Here is a 20,267-nt window from a genome sequence, read left to right as displayed (position 1 = left end):
CTTATTGCAGCTGTAGTTCTTGTTATGTAGTCATGAGTTGATTTTTTAAAAGGTCTTTCCCACTCGTATCATTTTTTTTTTTTTTCCTGTGCCCTCATCTCCACAGATCTATCATTTTGACCTATCCTTTGGGCATTTACTTAGCCCTTAAAAGCTAAAGAAGTTGTTGTTCTATTAATGTACAAGATCCTCTAGATCCCCCAGCTCCTCCCAAATCCTTAGAAATTTTCTATGTCCCCGGCCTTTCTTTGCCATATACATGAAAGATTGTTCTCTTTGGGGCCCAACTACAGGTTTAGGCATGAAATAACCCTCTTCCACTCAGACCCAGTATTTTTTAAATGTTGAAGAAAAAAATGGGTAAGATCACTGTCCACAGAGCAGCCAAAATGTCATGTTACTAGAATTTTTTCCAGGCTCTGCACTGCTGGAAGTCTTAAGGCTGGTTAGTTGAAATTCATTCAGCCAACACATAACTCATTAACTAGTGAAAAAGGAAAACTACATGACTGACAAACTTACTGCCCCTAAGAATCAAGGAAACAAAATAGAGTCCTAGCTTCTATTGCAGGCCCTCTGAAACACAGTCTTTGGAAGTGGGACCCATGGACACACACTATAAACAAACATTCTAGGTGATTTTAATGCAGGTGGTTCTTGGATCATACTTTGAAAGATGTGATGAAAGGATTGATGTAACATACATAAATCAGGGGTTCAGATATTTGGGGATATACTGTGTTTGGGTTTTAAGTGGATGGTTGGTGAATTAAAATTAATTTTTCTAAAACTTTAAAAAATACACGATTAAAACTTCAACCATTACCCAAAGGTACCAAATGAAAAGTAAAAGGCATCTGGGCATGGCGGCTCACACCTGTAAACCCAGCACTTTGGGAGGCTGAGGTGGGTGGATCATGGGGTCAGGAGTTCAAGACCAGCCTGGCCAAGATGGTGAAACCCTGTCTCTACTAAAAATACAAAAATTAGCCAGGCGTGGTGGCAGGTACCTGTAATCCCAGCTACTCAGGAGGCTGAGACAGAATTGCTTGAACCTGGGAGGTGGAGGTTGCAGTGAGCTGACATCGCTCACAGCCACCGCCTGGGCGACAGAACAAGACTCCGTCTAAGAAAAAAAAAAAAAAAAGGCAAAAAAAAAAGGCCTCTCCCCCCATAACCCCACATACAAAGACAGCCACTAAATCTTTGGGTATCATCCCTCCAAATGAGATGGAATATTTGAGTTAGGGATGAATGACTTAGTGGATAATTCAAATAAATGCTGAAGAGAACAACTGTAGCTTTTCCAGCTTTAGTAGCTTAAGGCTCAAAGTTTTCTTAGAGGCAGGGGTCACAGAGAGCATGCTTAGTTTTTAGTTTAATTTCAAAGAATTTTCTAGAATCAAATAGCACAGCAATAGAAAACAAACAATTGCATAATGAAATTTTACCTGTATGTATCCCAGTCTCATTAATCCAAAGTGGTATAATATCCCTCTCATAAAAGTATATGCCAAAGTGGACTTACATTTTCACTAAATTCCAACTCTCAATGACCCGTTTCCCACAAACCATCTTTAATTCTTACAATTCCTTCTAACTTGTGTACTGAACCTTTTCGACAAGCCCGCTGTTTCCATTCTCTTTTCTACTTTCCTTAGCAACCTGGATTCTTCCCCTCACCCTGAGGGTCATGATGTAATTTGTATTTGTAAAACCTTCACAAAGGACATGCCTGTTTTGCTGGCTACTGTATCCTGGCAGGTAGTACTTGACTACCAATTGTCATGCATGACATAGTGGTTACAAGCACTAGCTCTGTCGCCAGGCTGTCTAAATTCAAACCGACTCTTGCCACTGAACACCTCTAACACCTTCAGCAGTTTCCTTAACCTCTCTTGCTTCATTTTTCTGATGTGTAAAGTGGGTAGACTGTCTTTATCTCATGTAATAATCATGTGAGGGTTAAATGACTAGCAGCGAAAGTGCCTGGCATATACAAGTATTCACAAAATAATTAGGGAAGTAAGAATGACACAGGAGGGCAGACCATCGTGAGAATGGACGTCCTTAGCATTAGTTAGGTGCAGGAACGATAATTCCTAACAACGTCCTGTTTCTTGCAAGGCATGTGCCAAGGCACACGGAAATGGTATGGTGCAACAGATACCCTTCCAGTGAGACTAGCAGTGGGAATGGGCATGGAGATGGGACTGGGACCAGAAGTGCAAGTTTTGTAGGGATTAGAGATGTATCATCTCCTTTATTCTGTAGACTGACGGGGGAAAAATACCTGGTTCCAACAGGTGAAATTGGACCCACTTGTCCACGTATGTAGTGGACAAAACTGGAGACATGAATACAAAATATTTGGCTATTTTTCATACTTGGTGAAAGTCAACGTCCACTATTATCTTTGAAGAAGAAAACGTTTGGCAGTTTATAACACACATGTAAACTCTGTTCAGGAAAACTTAGACTTGGTTTGCTCATAAATTCCCATGTTTAGCTCTCCAGTCACTGATGGTTCTCAGCTCACAGGATCTTCATGAGGTTGAATCTTTCTAATTAAAGTATGCGTGGCCGAGTGCGGTGGCTCACGCCTGTAATCCCAGCACTTTGGGAGGCTGAGGCAGGTGGATCACCTGAGGTCAGGAGTTCAAGACCAGCCTGGCCAACATGGTGAAACCCTGTCTCTACTAAAAATACAAAAATTAACGGGGTGTGGTGGCAGGCACCTGTAATCCCAGCTATTTGGGAGGCTGAGGCAGGAGAATCACTTGAAGCCAAGAGGCGGAGGTTGCAGTGAGCCGAAATCATGCCACTGCAGTCCAGCCTGGGCAACAGACTCCATCTCAAAAAAAAAGAAAAAAAGTATGTGTGAAAGGTCCTCAACCAATACATCCTGCACACTATTTTCCCTAAAATGTATCAGATACGATAACCTCATAGCCACTTTAGATGGTTATGCAGTCCAAGAAAATTGTAACTGGGGCCTTTACATGAAGACGATCCAGAGCCAGCGCCATCTGACCATTTCTTAGCCCGGATTCAACCAGACTAGCTTCTACCTGCCACTCTATGATGGTTAGCTCCGACAGGGTGGGTGGGTGAGTGCTTTCTACAAGGTCATTCTGACTGCCTTTCTCCAATCCTGCTTTGCATGCACTAAGATTCACAAACTACACTGTCTTATTTTACTCACTATTTTGAAAAGCCGAAAACAGTTCCTTCAAAGAAGAAAATAAAGAGTAGGTAGACGGAGGATAAGAGCCCAAGATTTGTCAAGCTATCATATGGGCAATGAACCAATTTGTTTATCGTTATAAAAAAGGGAGTTGGCTCATTACTTATCTATGTTTCCATTACTAGGAAAACCAAAGCAGAAATGTATGTAACAGGAACATGAATATAATACACCCTTTGGTGTACACTGCACCTAATGCTCTGAAAATGTTTTGATGTTTGTGAGGAAAATCTGAACTCAAGCAAAGAAAAAAACCAGGAGACAATATGATAATAAGAGGCATATTTTATTCAGTTTCCCAGTAAGTCAATTAGAAACATGCGCTGCTAAAATGCAAGTTACAGTTCAAATGGTACCACAAATAATTAGAATATACACTGAGCATTTTCAGAAATCAGCTTCCATATCTTGATCACTAAATGGAAAGGTTCTTCAGAACAGTCCCTTCCCCTATATACAGAAGGAGAAGAAAAATTAAGGATGCCATAATGACATCTATCAGAATAACTGGAAAACATTTTAATTTAGCATACATTATTGACATGTAAAAAACAAATGAATTTGTCATGAACATTTCTATAAGGAAGACATTCCATTAGGAGGAGAATGATAAAATTCATGTTGAATATATGCTGGAAATAGGATACTATTAAGAAAGAAACACATTTTATGAAGCCCAATTGGAAAAGATGTCATTATAACTAAAGGAGGAAAATTACATTTGAATATATGGCTGCTTTCCTATCTTCAACATTGAAAAGGGCCATTTCTTAACTACTTTGCCTAAATTTTATCATGTGCGATTCCTTTGTTTCATCTCAGAGATTTCATTTCTATCCATATAGCTAGAGTTCTGCTTACAAATGATAAAATACAGGTAAAGCATAAAAGGAATGCAAATATGGAACAAAACTGAGAACATTACATTTCACTTCCTCTACCACATACCATAAAACATTACATAAATATTTCATATTGAAAAAAAGTCCTGAGTACTTATTTTTGTTAGGAATAAAGTGGTACTTAATAATGGCAAAACATTTCTATTATTTTAAAACAAAATTTTGAGACAGTGAAATGAGATAGCTATTGGGGAATGAAGAAAACGGGATGCATTAATAACAATTTAAGGGTGAATATAAGATGCTCCCCCTGCTCAAAACCTCGAAATTCCAACCTCATTTCTGATGACCTTCAAGAATAAAGTCTATCCAGAGTGTAAAAAATGTCTATGCTTTCTAGGTCTCAACTATTCTCCCAACCCTAGAAAAAACTGTAACATCTTTGAATAGTAGTCCATACCTAACACTTTTATGAGTCCTCAGGTCTGACAATCACTTGATACCATGTTTGCCATAAAGTATAATATGGCAAAAACTTTATGGCAGATAGCATTTGAAAACTATGCCATAAAGTATAATAAAAGCAAAAACTTCATGGCAGATAGCATTTGAAAACTATACAGCTACTCTAAAAGATGAATGCAAATTTATTAAGGAGCATTCACTAAAGAAATTCAATCTAGTAGGTCTTGCAAAGTTCCAAATTGCACCTCAGCCAAATTACAGAGTGTAAGAAAATCATGTATACGAACATAAGACAGTTTATAGGGTTCCTTTCAAATAGGTAGTCTAGATATGCTACATTGGGGCATAAAAAACCCACAGTATCATCTCCATTTCCCTTAAAAAAAAAAAAATAAATAAAACCAATGGCTCTGAGTATTTTGTCTACTTTAAGACTGGAACACTGGTTAATAATGAGGTTCCTAAAGGGTAAGTTGGGGAATAGATACTAAAGGAGTTGAACAGTATTCTTAATATTCCAGTTTCTATTCTTTTGCATCTGCCTAAAGCTGAAGACTACTTTTAGATATATGCTATTCTGGTGGTTGCTGTTTTTCTAAGATCCTTAAGATCCAATTTTGACAACCATGTGTTAATGTGAAATCTGGCATCCAAGAGCCTTTTACATTACTAAAGTTGACCACTATTTTTATTTCAGGGAAGAAGAAACTGGGGGAGGGGGAGAGGCAGGAAGTATGATAAAACAAGCACTTTACAGATGAACACCACAATAGCACTACTATTCTAAATACCAAACACCAATAAAACCCAAATCATAATGCTGAAAACTAAAAAATTAGACAAAAACTAAATGAAGGATTGTTTTTTAATAAATCTTTTATAGGACAGAAACCTTAGCTCATGTCTTCTGGTTGTCATCATCTTCCACTGAGCTGCACCTAAAACACAAAGAACAAGTAACAAGCAACTTCGTTTTTAAAGAACAGGTAATAGTTTTGAAGGTATAAGATGAACTGTTTCTAGTGGAACTTACTTAAAAAATTATATAAAATGAAGCCATAAACATCACCAGAAGCATCAAATTGTCAACTACTTTGGGTGAAAATAACTACAAAAGACTTGAATATGCAGCATATTATCACCAAAATAAATAATGGTGGGAAATTCACTACCCGTTTCATTAAGGTAGAATAGCTGCACCTGTGACGCCTTATTTAAAAGGCTTCACTCTACCTGAAGATGAAAATCACCTTGCATTTATTTTAGTAAGTCTAAACCGTGAAGAGACGGGGTGTAGGTTCAGAGGTGGCTTATTATATCATCTATCACCTTCCTGGCTGTAGTTCATTTCATGTCTTTAAATGGAGCAAAACCCACCAGAAGAATGCTGCTATTCTGATTTTCCATTCTTGAATGCACCAAAATGTGCATGCTTGTTGTAATTAGGTGCCTGGGTGAATAAAAAAATCCCATTTACAATTTAAAAATATTATTTATACCCCTAAAATCTGATTATTTTCCATATTCCTCAGGGAGACAAGCAATAATTTTACCCCCCAAACAGAAAAGATTACATATATTTCTGAAAAATTCTCTTCTACCATGTTAATAATACAAATTCCTTTGTGTTGCAAAACCAAGTTGATTTACACGATTTTGTCTTAAATTGTTGCTAAATGTTTATCTACACATGCTGTCAGAAATAACCTTGTTAAGAAGGTGAAGCTGGTGTCTCAGCAAATCAGACCCCTTGGAGAAGGCGTTGAATGGCCTGTGCCCCGTTTTCCTTTTTCTCTTTCCGCACCATCAAAAGGAAAAGTGAGAAAATAGCAGAAACATTAGTTAAATCCTGAATTATACCCCATAACCTACAGGAATAATCTCACTACACTGAAAGCTGACAATATTTGTAGGATTTTTTGAAATAATTAGGATCCTAATTATTAATAAACTGATAATTTTGGCTAGGTTTACATCTTTAACTAATAATACTTTCAATTAAAAACTTTCAGGAAAAAAACAAAAGGTTGCTTTTAATAACTATTTATGGTTTACCTGACTTACCAGCACTGAAGACAAAAACTTTTAAAAATGGCTACAAATGCCTTGTTCACAAAAGACTTTATTATCTAGTGATGCATACTGAGAACATACAGGAATCTGCATGGCCCACTTCACATGCAGTAGAACAATCTTCACTTTACAATAAGTGAGTGTCAACTGTTTTATGCAATAGACAACACTTTAAAGTCACATTCTTAAAGAAAAGCTTCATTTACAAAAGAAATAAAAGGTAAAGAAGCAATTACCGCTTTTAAAAAGCAGCTGCTTTGTTCAAGAGTGGAAGGTTTATGCCTGTATTGAAAGACAACATGATCACAAATAATGAAAACAATGAACACATGAAAAACACTTTTACCGTAAAGCAGTACACTTTCAAAATGACATACAAATAGTTAAAAATTTCATTACGTTGTCTATCTAGCCTTTAAATATGAGGACTTTCAGAATTAGGCCTCAACATCTGTAATTAGTAAATGAAAACTACGCATTGTTTCTATGTCACTAGGAACTATATTTAACAAAATGTATATAAAGTCTATAGCAAGTTGATTTTAAAAAAGTAAAGTTAATAAGAAACAGTACACTGAAGGCGCTCTATCCATCAAGCGCGTTCTCTTCCAATTTTAAATGTGATGAACAAACAGAAATTGTAACTATGCCACAGTTGCAATGCCAAAAAATAAAACAAGATCAGTTATCACACATGCAGGGAATTCTGCCACAAAGCTAACATCCCTCATTTGTCAGTTGTTCCAATAAAATAACATCTTAAAACACCAGAGATGTTGATGGTTTAGCTTACCTTCAGTGTACTGAATGCTGCACACAACCTGCTTTAAAAGGAGACCATCCCTGCAGGCAGGCTCAAGAAGGAACAGACCCCTTTCGGCACTGACTACACCAAGGGCATGCTGCTGTGGCCTGCACACACATACCTAGGAAAACGTGAATATAAACAGCATTTATGCTGGCCATTTTATCTCAAGACCAAAATGAAGCCAAGTCTGCTAAAAACAAATCAACCACCCAATATTACTACTCATTTTATAACAGATGCTTTTGTCTTTATGTGAACTGCAACCATATACATTAGCACTGTAATTTTGTGCAGTCTTGGCAATTTAAAACAGTTCTACAGTGAAATTTCACGTAAGACACAAAACAGATTAACTAACATTTCTAAAAGAAATATCACCCTTGGTGTTAATTCAAATATATCATGCTTCCTCAAATTTGCTGGAGAAATATTTATAAGTTTATATACATTAATAAACTGCTGTGAAATTTCTTCAGTCTTTGTATTTACTCAAACCCTTGGAGTTTCTTCATCTTGTTTAAATTTTTTCCTGGATGAAGGCATGCTGTAGGGCCTGGTTGATGCTAATTCGTTTAGCTGGGTCCAACATCAGAATCTGGTCCAACAAGTCCTTTAGCTGGTGTACTTTCTTACGTTGGTCTTCAGGAAGTCTCTGGCACCCAATCAAGTCAGCCAACAGGTCCTTAGTTGGATTAATGGTGCTCATAACAGTAACTTTCTCCTAAAAATAATTTTTAAAATGCGTATCTCTAAATAAGTTACTAAGCATATATAACTTAAATCAGATTGTTTTGAGGTCAGTCTATAAAAAATATTAAAAATATACATATATTAAAAAAAATATACATAGTGCATAACGACATTTTGGACAATGACAGATTGCATATGTGACAGTGGTCCCTTAGATTGGAATACCGTATTTTTGCTCTCCTTTTTCTATGTTTAGATACACACATACACTTACCACTTATGAAAGTGCCTATAGTATTCAGTCCACCAACTTACGGTTCAGGTCTAGAAGCAAAAGGCCATACTACGTACCTAGGTGTGTGTGAGTGTATGCTGTGGTTATGCGATGCATGACTGTGTATCATCATCATCTATTCATTTAAAACTTTGCTGTGGTTTCCTCTATGCTCTACATCTTTTTAAAAGGTAACCAAAAAAATTAAATGAAAAAGTTGACGTCAACTCTGGGCCGGGTGCGGTGGTTCACGCAATCCCAGCACTTTGGAAGCCCAAGGTAGGTGGATCGCTTGAACCCAGGAATTCGAGACCGCCTGGGCAACATGGCAAAACCTGTCTCTACTAAAAATACAAAAATTAGCCAGGCATAGTGGCACACAACTGTAATCCCAGCTACTCAGGAGGCTGAGGCATGAGAATTGCTTGAACCCGGAAGGCAGAGGTTGCAGTGAGGCAAGATCGTGCCACTGCACTCCAGCCTGGATGACAGACAGCGAGACTCAGTCTCAAAAAAAAAAAAAAAAAAAAAGGTCAACTCCAAGTTAGCAATGAAAACTAACAATAAGCATTTGCTGTTTGCATTGTACTTTCTCTACCCTGAAGTGGTAAGTGACAGACATGCGAATAAGTTGATACCATGAAGTGTTATTAAGTGCTCCAGCAAAGACAGGGACATACGACATAATAATGGGACCAAAAAAAGGAAATCATTACTTCAATCTGGGAGTTTTCGAAAGGCTCATACAGAATGTGTATTTCAGCTGAGGCTTGAAGATAAATTTTTTAGGGGGTTAGGGGTGAGGCAGCACAGGAAATGACTAAGCTCAGGGAGGTCTGTTAGCAAAGGCAGGAAGGTCTGAACCAGCATGCCTTCTGGCCAAATGTGGAAGGGTGGGGGTTCTGAGTGTACCAAAGAGAGGTTTGAAAATCGAAGAAGGAAGTTGGATTTGTCATTCTGAGGAACTTAAATTTTATTATTTCAAAGGTAACAGGGAGCCAACAAAGGTTTTTTGGCAGGGACAGGAACATGATCAGATTTGTTTTCAGAAACATCACTCCAGCAGCAGTAAGAAAGCTGGATGGACGGCCGGGCGCGGTGGCTCAAGCCTGTAATCCCAGCACTTTGGGAGGCCGAGACGGGCGGATCACGAGGTCAGGAGATCGAGACCATCCTGGCTAACATGGTGAAACCCCGTCTCTACTAAAAATACAAAAAAAATTAGCCGGGCGTGGTGGCGGGCGCCTGTACTCCCAGCTACTCGGGAGGCTGAGGCAGGAGAATGGCGTGAACCTGGAAGGCGGGGCTTGCAGTGAGCTGAGATCCGGCCACTGCACTCCAGCCTGGGCAACAGAGCCAGACTCCGTCTCAAAAAAAAAAAAAAAAAAAAAAGAAAGCTGGATGGGAAGCCAGACCAAGAAAGTAATCCAAAGAAGATGTGACGAGGGCCTAAATATGACCTACAATAAAAACAAATTCATTATGCTAGAAAAACATTTTAAAATCCCTTCATCTTTTCCATGGCCTAATGTGTTTTATTTAGGAATTGGTCAACAGCAAAAAGGAAATATTTACTTTTCTGTGTGTGGTTTTTTTTTTAATTCACCAGCTCCTAGTATGACTTAGTACTCAATTAATTAACAATAAAATAACTACTGAATGCTGCATTTAAAACACTTACCCTCTCTGTTACTTTATCAACTTCTATGTACATGAAGTTGAGATTTTGATCAAAATGCTGATCTTTGAACACACCTTTTCGAATCATCTACAAAACAAAACAAAAACTTGGGTTTTGAACTATTATGAAACAGTCTGGCCTACTAACAATTTAAAATACAATAAGTCAAGTAAGTATTTAGTCTCTGTAGGTTTGTTTGATCTCAGATTCCCTTGACCCCAGGAATTCATTAAAATCTCTGGAAAAGCAAATACAAATGGTCTACCTAAAACTACTTAATAACATGAAATTATATTTGTCCAGGCAGCGACTTAAAACAATTATAACATCAAATTGTGCTTTCACTATTTAAAATTGGAGAGTCAACAAAGACTTTAAATTATTTGTTCCTAAAAATATTACAGAACTAAGGTTTTTTTTCTCCTTGGCAGTTAGGTAACCTAATGCCACTTTACAAATTACGTTCCAACAGCCCTAATATGATACAGGTCAGACTTCATTACAATTAATACCAACATAGCTCATTTTTATGTAACTTATTCTAAAAAAAGTCCAACATAATAGAATTTGGACAATATGTAAAAATCAGCCTGGTCAACGTAGCAGAACTCCACCTCCATAAAAAAATTATTAAATAAATTAGCTGGGTGTGGTGGCACATGCCTGTAGTCCCCGCTACACTGGAGACTGAGGCGGGAGAATTGCTTGAGCCCAGGGGTTTGGTTCGAGGCTGCAGTGAGCTATAACTATACTCCAGTCTGGGACACAGAGCAAGATCCAGTCTCAAAAAAAAAAAAAAAAGCCATACAGGCTTCTGACCTTTACGAAAAACGTGTAAATCTTTTAGAAATTCAGCAAATAGGCTGAAATCTTAAAAAGCTAAGTTATGGCAGGGTGCGGTGGCCTATATACACTTTGGGAGGCTGAGGCAGATGGATCACAAGGTCAGGAGATCGAGACCATCCTGGCTAACACTGTGAAACCCCATCTCTACCAAAAATACAAAAAATTAGCCGGGTGTAGTGGTGGGCGCCTGTAGTCCCAGCTACTCGGGAGGCTGAGGCAGGAGAATAGTGTGAACCCGGGAGGCGGAGCCTGCAGTGAGCCAAGATTGCCCCACTGCACTCCAGCCTGAGTAACAGAGCAAGACTCCTTCTCCAAAAAAACCAAAAATAATAATAAAATAAAAAGCTAAGTTATGGCCCTCAGACACTTTAACAAATGCTTAAATTCTTGCTTCATGTTAAACAGAAACTAGTATTATAGCTGAAGTATCAAGGGTGAGTTAGAAAGATATTAAATAAATTTTCTTGGTACCTTTCTCAAATAACCTCCAATCTTTAATTAATTAATTAACATCAAGTTCCTCTTACAATATCTAATATTCACCTATTCATTCTCTGACCACTAAGCACTTTCTTATATTTAACCTAACTCGATCTACATCTTTTTCCATTCTATCTTCCAAACATTTTGAAACTTTTACCAATAAAGGTGCATTCCCAAAATATTGCTGCTCTCTGTCCATCATTGAAAAAGTTCTCTTATCCTTAGCTCTCAGCTGATTAGAACCACTAATTGAAACACCAGAAAAGGGAAAGACCCTAAGAAATCATGATAGCCATCTACCCACCTTTCTGAAATTGTTGTTTTATAGTTCACCAGTGGTGAGCAAGTGTCAGCAGTCTGTCAGTTTATAAGAAACTAAGACCTTAAAGAAGCTCATGCTAATGTCTTACCTTATTTGGCATCTTTCCTTTGAGATCCATCGCAAGCTTCAGCATATGGTTATTGGTTTTGCCAGGAAATAAAATTTTTCCAGTATAGAGTTCGTATAAGGTGCAACCTACAGACCACATATCTATGCCATAGTCATAGCTTTTACCTATAACTGAAAACAAAATCAAAGTTTTAATATATGAGGACAAGGAAAACTGACTACTATTAATTTTATTTCCACTAATGAGGGGCTACCTTAGCTTGGACTATAATCACAATCTTAATGCCTTAGTTTGACAATTAGTTTTGTGTTCTTTCCCACTAATTCTTAATAGAGACTCAAACTTAAAAACCTTAAAAAATGGAGGTGTGGGGGAGGAACTTAAAGGGCAAAAGAAAATATGTATTTCTTCTCTTTTCTCATTTCACCTTTGGTGGAGGTGCTAATCAGCCTCAACCAAGGCAACAGGAAAAAACAAAGGTCCCATACAATCCATAAATGTGATAATCAGACCTTGAATAATCAAGAGCAGTCTTCTAAAGTCGAGGATTTTCCACAACTGTTTTGCTACTCTTGCCCGACATGATCAAGACTCCTGTCACAACTACCTTCATTCCACCTGAGGAGGATGAACTTGCTACGGTTCCCTTCCTCAGGAATGAACTCGTGCAGCTGCTGAAGTGTGATGGAAAACAGTGCTTAGACATTAAGTATGCGGTTTCCACCACATATGATGGCCCAGGTCAAAGAACATTAAGAAACTTACTGATTTCAGGAGCACGATAAAATCTACTGACAAGATAAGGTGTTATGTCATTATCCGCAACATGTGAAGCCGACCCAAAATCGCAAAGCTTTAAAATAGTTTTTGATTCATTAACCTGCAAAACATTTTTTCAACGGAATTTAATTCAAGCCAGGAATAATTAATACAAATAAATAAAAATTATTGGCTTTGAAAAGTTATATTAATTCCAATACTGACAACAAAGACACTCATTTAAAAGTTCCTTTTCTATTTATTTTTAATTCAATTTCCTATGAAAAGTTAATATGTATCAAATATTCATTACAATGAGTAGAAACTGTTTTCAGTGAGGACATGGATACCACAAAGTACATTAATTTTAACAACTGCATTTTTAAAAGGGTGGGGTACTGAGAGAAAAAGCTAATTTTATGAAGCAAAGCATCCTTCTAAAAAGACCCTGAATACCTGAATAAAGTTTTATTACTAAGGACTCATAGTTAAGTTAACTTTCAGTTGCCAGAGAATTACGATGGCAATGAAAGCAGAAGGGTGATTCAGATTAAACTTGGACAAAAACAAAACATTCTTCATCCGAAGCTGCTATATCATCCCAAATTTAGCAATCACTTCAAGTCTAAAAAATATTAGCCCTTAAATATAAAGAAGGTATTAGTCAAGAAAATGTTAAATATATCTGGCAAAACTGATAAACACGAACTCTATATTAGTCATTTGTTTCTTTTTTCCTTTGTAAATACTTCAACATACACAGTAATAGTGACATCTGCTGAGAAAGGCTGGAGTTGCTCCCATGACTGCTGCCACTCATGAGTCAGAAGCATGTTCAGGATTAACAAGTGAAGATAATTCATATTCCAGAGTCCCTTCCCCCCTTCAAAAGAGACACACACAAATTCCGAGTTGGGACTTGAACTTGGCCTACTGCTCCCACCCCAAAGCAGCGTAACACTTTAGCCTTAGGCAGTCTCTGTGGGGAGATTGGACTATTATAAATGATACCCAGAGTTAAGCTATTAATAGGAACAGAAATGATTATTTTTAACTCCCACATTGATTACCATTCTTTTCGTCTTGGGAATCAGAAAAGCAACTTAAAATAGAAAAGTTCTTTTAAAACTTTTTAAAGTATAAGCTGAATTCAGGTACTTAAGCAGTTTCAATACCCACAGAAAACTTAAGAAACATTTTAAAATTAGAATCTTATCAGTGGAACTCTTGGGCTGGCTAAAATGCCTTAAATAACAGCAGGGTATCCATACTCATATGCACTTCAGTTTGCTACACAACTTCTACTCCTGCCATGAGGAATGTGGTATTTAAAAACCACACTGATGCCTGAAATCACGAGCCAAAGGCTTTGGACTTCCATTAACAAAAATCAGCTCCGTCACTGAGGTCTATTTTTCCCTTCCCCAGGAAGAAGGGAAAACATTTCTTAAATGTATGTGAAAACCTATACTAGTTTAGCATTAGCTTTTAAAAACAAGAGCTTCTTCTATGACACTGGCAAATGTGTTATTCTTTAACCTCCACAATGGTTACAAAGATGCTCACTGTAAATGACCTTTTAAATTGTACATGTTTTGTATATTCTTTGACATGAACCATGTATTTCACAATTAAAAAAGGAAAAATCGGCCAGGCATGGTGACTCACGCTTGTAATCCCGGCACTTTGGAAGGCCAAGGCGGGCGGATCACGAGGTTAAGGAAATCAAGACCATCCTGGCCAACATGGTGAAACTCTGTCTCTACTAAAATACAAAAATTAGCCGGGCGTGGTGGCATCTGCCTATAATCCCAGCTACTTGGGAGGCTGAGGCATGAGAATCGCTTGAACCAGGGAGTTGGAGGTTGCAGTGAGCCAAGATCGCGCCACTGCACTCCAGCCTGGTGACAGAGTGAGACTCCGTCTCATAAAAAAAGAAAAAAAAAATTGAGGTAAAAATCAACTATGAAATTGGCCACAGAAATTTACAATTCATTTTTAATGCACTTACCATTTCAATGTAATTACTCAGCTCCCTTAACTCCAAGTTACATTAGATATACAATACAATAATAATTCAGACCAAATATAAAAATGGAATGCACCTCACTACTAATGTGGCTGTCTGGAAGGAAATATTTTAAGATATTAAGAAAAAAGAAAAAGAGAAATATGAATTAAAGAGCTTAGTTATTGATAAAAAGTCCTTAAACTTCAATGAGATCACCATTTTTTAAAGAATTTATTTTGGCCAAGTATGGTAGCTCACACCTATAATCCCAGCACTTTGGGAGGCTGCAGCAGGAGGACCGCTTGAGCCCAGGGGTTTGAGACCAGCCAGGACAATATAGCAAGAACTCATCTCTAAAAAAATTTTTTTAAATTAGGCAGTCGTAGTAGCATATGCCTGTGGGTAGTCCCAGCTACTGGGGAGGCTGAAGCAGGAGAACTGCTTGGCCCTAGGAGTTCGAGGTTACAGTGAGCCACTATGGCATCACTGCACTCTAGCCTGGGTGTCAGAACAAGACCTTGCCTCAAAACAAAACAAAAGAAAAAATAAAAAGTATTTATTTTGTTATAGCTTCAACAGTTCCCAATAAAGAACACCCTATTAGTCTTCAGGATCTCTCCTAGGCATCAACTGTAGGAGAGCTGATAAAAAGAACCCGTTTTTAAAAAATGAAATGCAGAATGTTACCAGAAGATAAGCTGGAATTCTCCAATTTGTGAACACGACCCAAACTGAAGGCCACAAAAGAGGGTGAAGTAATGGGGCCGGGGAGGGGAGGAGTGTGTGTGTACGTTAATCCCATCACTATGATAATATGTATGTATTTCAAAATTTCAAAAACATATACGGCCGGGCGCGGTGGCTCAAGCCTGTAATCCCAGCACTTTGGGAGGCCGAGACGGGCGGATCACAAGGTCAGGAGATCGAGACCATCCTGGCTAACACGGTGAAACCCCGTCTCTACTAAAAAATACAAAAAAATAGCCGGGCGAGGTGGCGGGCGCCTGTAGTCCCAGCTACTCGGGAGGCTGAGGCAGGAGAATGGTGTAAACCCGGGAGGCGGAGCTTGTAGTGAGCTGAGATCCGGCCACTGCACTCCAGCCTGGGCGACAGAGCGAGACTCCGTCTCAAAAAACAAAAACAAAAACAAAAACAAAAACAAAACATATACATTGTGAAATCTGCACATTACCACCAGAGGTCATTAGTGGAAGAGGATGAAGACTGCAAAAGGTGAGAACACACGGACACACAGGGGAACGATACACACTGGGGTCCGTCAGAGGCTGGAGGGTGAGAGGTGGGAGAATCAGGAAAAATGGCTATAAACTCTCCATGACACAAGTTTACCTGTGTAACAAGCCTGCACATGTATCCCTGAACTTAAAAGTTTAAAAATAAAATAAAAAAACTTCAAAAGCGATGCCTTTAAATAGAATACCTAACCACAACTGAGCTTTATTGTGTTTGGGCCCCCAGGAGCCACAGCTTAGGGAGCTATAAAATTAGCAAACAGAAGAGTAGGAACACTCTTTATTTCAAAACAGCAACATGTGCAGCATTTTTTTAAGATAACAGGAGAAACTCATTATTACTACATTAAAGAATTCCAGGATTGGTGCATCCTTTAAATCCATCAATCAAAAGAGAAAAAAAGGGACAACTGCACATTTCCTTTTTCTTCATACTTGTCAATAAAATTTCACTGTCCGATTTCCAAGAAAGATAAAAATTATTAGTCACTTGAAATAGGTTATTAATATACTGAACTATGCTTCTGTCATTTCTCATAATAATCATATTGCTAGTAAGAAGTGATATGGATGTATAAGATGTACAGGACAGCTTGACTGTTTGACTTACCAGGATATTGTCTGGCTTGATATCTGCATGTAGGATATTGCATCTTTTAAGGAGTTTCAATGCCAGGAACAACTGCTGACTATAGGATCTTACAGCTTTAATATGAAGACCAACATCTTTACCATATTTTTTTAACACCTCTCGTAAGTTCATACTTTTAGGAGAAAATAAGACACAAAAAACAAAATAGGAGTTAAAATGCAAAATGGAAATATAAAAAGGCAAAAACATTTGCAAGCGTAAAGTACAATCAAGTGCAGAATACAAACAATAAAAATACCTAAGAGCCGTCCCCACATTTGATAAATTATTTTATACTGAAAGGAGAGCATATCAAATTGTATGTATATAACACAGTTTCCCAATAAATTCAATTTTCTAAATAAGTAGGAAGAAAGATAGGCAAGGTAAAACTCCCATTTAGATTTCAGAATAGATTCACATTTGAAAACACAACAAAGCCATACTGTTGAAGATAAAAATTCCTTGAAATATTTCATTTTAAGAGACTCTCTCTGTTGACCTATAGGCTCCATGAGAGTAGTGCCTGGTGTACAGCATAGTCAACTAAAGTTTGTAGATTCATGATTCAAAAGACTAGCTGGGATTACGATGGCTCACACCTGTAACACCAACACTCTGGGAGGCCAAGGTGGGCAGATCAATTGAGGTCAGGAGTTCAAGACCAGCCGGGCCAAGATGGTGAAACCCTGTACTAAAAATACAAAAATTAGCCGGGTGTAGCGGTGTGCACCTGTAATCCCAGCTATTTGGGTGGCTGAGGCACGAGAATCACTTGAACTCAGGAGGCGGAGGCTGCAGTGAGCCAAGACTGCACCACTGTACTCCAGGCTGAGCAACAGAGTGAGACTGTCTCAACAACAACAACAACAACAAAGACCAGCTGTTAACCAAAAATTAAACAACAAAACCAGAGCTTTGTGGATAAAATAAATCAAATACCCAGAAAATCTGTCACAGCATTTATCCAAAATGAGATGGTAAAGATGAAGAAGTTAAATTTTCAACGTAATGCATAGGTTTTGACATTGTACCTTAGAGGCTCGAATACGAGACAAAGATGCTGTTTGTGATAGAAGTGCCTGAAGAGTCGCAGACAATGAAATTTGTCATCAGGATCAGCATCATTAAGTTTTTTCAAGAACTCTAGTTCTTTTAAACCAGTCTTTTGCCTAAAAAAAAAAAAAAAAAAAAAAAATTGGGTTAAAATTGAATATATATAGAATTTAGGAGCACTACATAATATATTTGCTAGCCCCAGTCTGATGATCAGGTGATGTGTGGGAGGAGTCTGCTTATTTTTAAGTACTAATAAATCTACTGAGAAATGATGTCTCTATATATCATTCACATAATACTTTGTATTTAGTCAACTATCATTATCATAGTTAATTTCCAAAATAATCAATGCACAAAACAGAAACACTGAGGAACAAACCCATCTTTATTTTGATTTTTTAAAAATTTTGATTTTGCCTGAAGGAATATCAATATTGTATATTTTATCTCAAAACAGGCCAGGCGCAGTGGCTCATGCCTGTAATCCCAGCACTTTGGGAGGCGGAGGTGGATGGATCACTTGAGGTCAGGAGTTCAAGATCAGCCTGGTCAACATGGCAAAACCCTGTCTCTACTAAAAATGCAAAAATTAGCCAAGGGTGGTGGCAGGCGCCTATAATCCCAGCTACTTGGGAGGCTGAGGCAGAAGTGCTTGAATCTGGGAGATGGAGGGTTTGCAGTTGAGCTGAGATGACACCATTGCACGCCAGCCTGGGCAACAAGGGCAAAATTCCATCGCAAAAAAAAAAAAAAAAAATCAATAAAAAAATAACCCACATCTTGACATTATTTTTAACAAAAATGAAACCACACTGCACACTAGTCTTGGTTCCTTTAAGAATGCAGTAATCGGCTGGGTGCAGAGGCTCATGCCTGTGATCTCAGCACTTTGGGAGGCCGAGGCAGGTGGATCACTTGAGGTCAGGAACTCAAGACCAGCCTGGCCAATGTGGCAAAACCCTGTCTTTACTGAAAATATAAAAATTAGCTGGGCATGGTGGCAGGTACCTGTAATCCCAGCTACTCGGGAGGCTGAGGAAAGAAAATCCCTTGAACCCAGGAGGCAGAGGTTGCAGTGAGCCGAGATCATGGCACTGCACTGAAGCCTGGGTGACAGAGCAAAACCCCCATCTCAAAAAAAAAATAAAAGCAAAAAACCAACCAAAACAGAATGTAGTAATGGACGCCTTATCAAATTTTAACACTTGGTTATCTGAGGAAATTCTTGTTACAATTTGTCAACAAGCTACATTTTATGGTGAGCGGCTAAATACAGAAGTTGGGGCTTCCCATCAAAACAAGGCCCTTTCTAAGCCTAGGGCAACCTAAACTTAACACTGATTTCTAACATTTCAAAAACATTAAGTTCATTTTAATACCAGCTCAGTGTATGGAATTAAAACATACAGGTATGGCAATTAACTATTCTACTGGAGGAAAACAGGAACAAATTAAAAAAAGACAGATTCTCATCACTTGGATAAATTTTCACTTTTTTGCAAGTCACCTTAGTGACAGCTAATCAGTATGATCTTTTCATTTCTCTACTCGTCTTCAAATAAAGCAAAGGATGGCATAAGACAGGCAATAGAGAGGAGTTTAAGTTGTTATCAGTGCATATAGTAGGTACTACAATGCACTGAAATGAATTAAAAATAATCAGTCTATTGTTCTAGTACATATAACATATGGCTATAATTTTAAAATCCAGTCAAAAACAACTGTTTCCATTACTTTGTAATTGCAATACTTGTTTTACACATTGTATCATGTATCACTTTAAAAAAATAGTTTGAAAACATGTTCATCTGTAATATCTGTACTGTTACAGGTTTCCTCCCACGTCTTCTGAACTTACATGAGCTCATTGTTTCTGATGATCTTTACAGCCACTTCTTGGTTGGCTCTTGCATTATCTCTGGCTCGTACAACATTACTGAATACACCTTGCCCAGTGTAGCCATACACATTGTAACGTTTATCTAGGACTTCACCTATGTTCACACCTAAAAAAGCAAATTAAAAAATTAGAATTCTGACTATAATAAATAGAATCAGAAAGGAGGAAACACAGTGCAGTCACTTTAAAATTGTGTTAAATCTCTACTATTTGGTTTCCTAGACACAATGAAGAATCAAAGCCATGCCTCCACTGATCACTCTATCAGAGTGTGGTTAGAAGCTGCATGCCCACTTCAGATCACTAGAAGAGTTTCTGTTGTCCTATCAACTGCTGACAATTTTAACACTGAGTAAGTTTTTCTAATTGTAGTCCTGCATGACAAATACTGCAAGACTGGCATCCAAAGTTTTCTGTTTGTTGTTTTTCTTGGTTTCAGATCAAGACGAGTAAGTGACGTACCCCTTCCTTCTGGAAGACTATCTCATGGCTGCAAATAACTTTGAATAGACTTAGGTTGTACATCAAGACTTTACCTCACCTCCATTTGTGATGCCTCTGGGCTGCTTACAGAATACACATCAGTTCATGCAGCTGTTGGATGTGCTACACTTTTTAAGGATGGCACTGTGATGTGATTTTTCAGAGTTCTCCAATAATCTGTGATTGCATCAAGCAGCATGCTTTTTTGCAAGGTGTTACAATGAACTGTAAAGTTAATATAAAATGTGAACTTACGATAATAGCCTTCTGCATCGGTCCAGTTATCTCTGAGGTTGGGATTCTCTTTGAAATCTTTTCCAATGCCAGCGGCCCGAAGACGAGCACTCTGAAATTAAAGAGGCAACGTGAA

At 38.0% G+C, this 20,267-nt stretch overlaps 1 protein-coding gene across 15 annotated transcripts in view; it reads right to left on the bottom strand.

Moving 5' to 3' along the window:
• Positions 1–3,514: 3,514 nt before the first annotated feature.
• Positions 3,515–20,267, bottom strand: part of PRPF4B (pre-mRNA processing factor 4B) — a 43,780-nt gene continuing 27,027 nt past the window's right edge. The window contains exons 8-21 of one of the 15 annotated variants that reach the window (XR_004184179.1): positions 20,153–20,243; positions 19,373–19,520; positions 17,490–17,627; positions 16,435–16,588; positions 12,567–12,681; positions 11,820–11,971; positions 10,081–10,167; positions 7,883–8,156; positions 7,421–7,553; positions 6,864–6,909; positions 6,262–6,348; positions 5,932–6,004; positions 5,447–5,492; positions 3,515–3,697 (exon numbers count right to left, since the gene is read on the bottom strand). Coding sequence is in view for 1 of the 15 variants with exons in the window: in XM_009204384.4 (XP_009202648.3) it covers positions 7,953–8,156; positions 10,081–10,167; positions 11,820–11,971; positions 12,567–12,681; positions 16,435–16,588; positions 17,490–17,627; positions 19,373–19,520; positions 20,153–20,243 (1,089 nt within the window). In the remaining 14 variants the exon portion in view is untranslated. Of the gene's footprint in view, positions 8,157–10,080; positions 10,168–11,819; positions 11,972–12,313; positions 12,476–12,566; positions 12,682–16,434; positions 16,589–17,489; positions 17,628–19,372; positions 19,521–20,152; positions 20,244–20,267 lie in introns of those variants that run through there. The other 14 variants (XR_004184180.1, XR_004184181.1, XR_004184174.1 and 11 more) reach the window with 14 other exon arrangements.

Source organism: Papio anubis, chromosome 6 (assembly GCF_008728515.1).
Source record: "Papio anubis isolate 15944 chromosome 6, Panubis1.0, whole genome shotgun sequence".
Lineage (NCBI taxonomy): Eukaryota > Metazoa > Chordata > Mammalia > Primates > Cercopithecidae > Papio > Papio anubis.
This window is presented reverse-complemented; position numbering and strand designations above follow the sequence as displayed.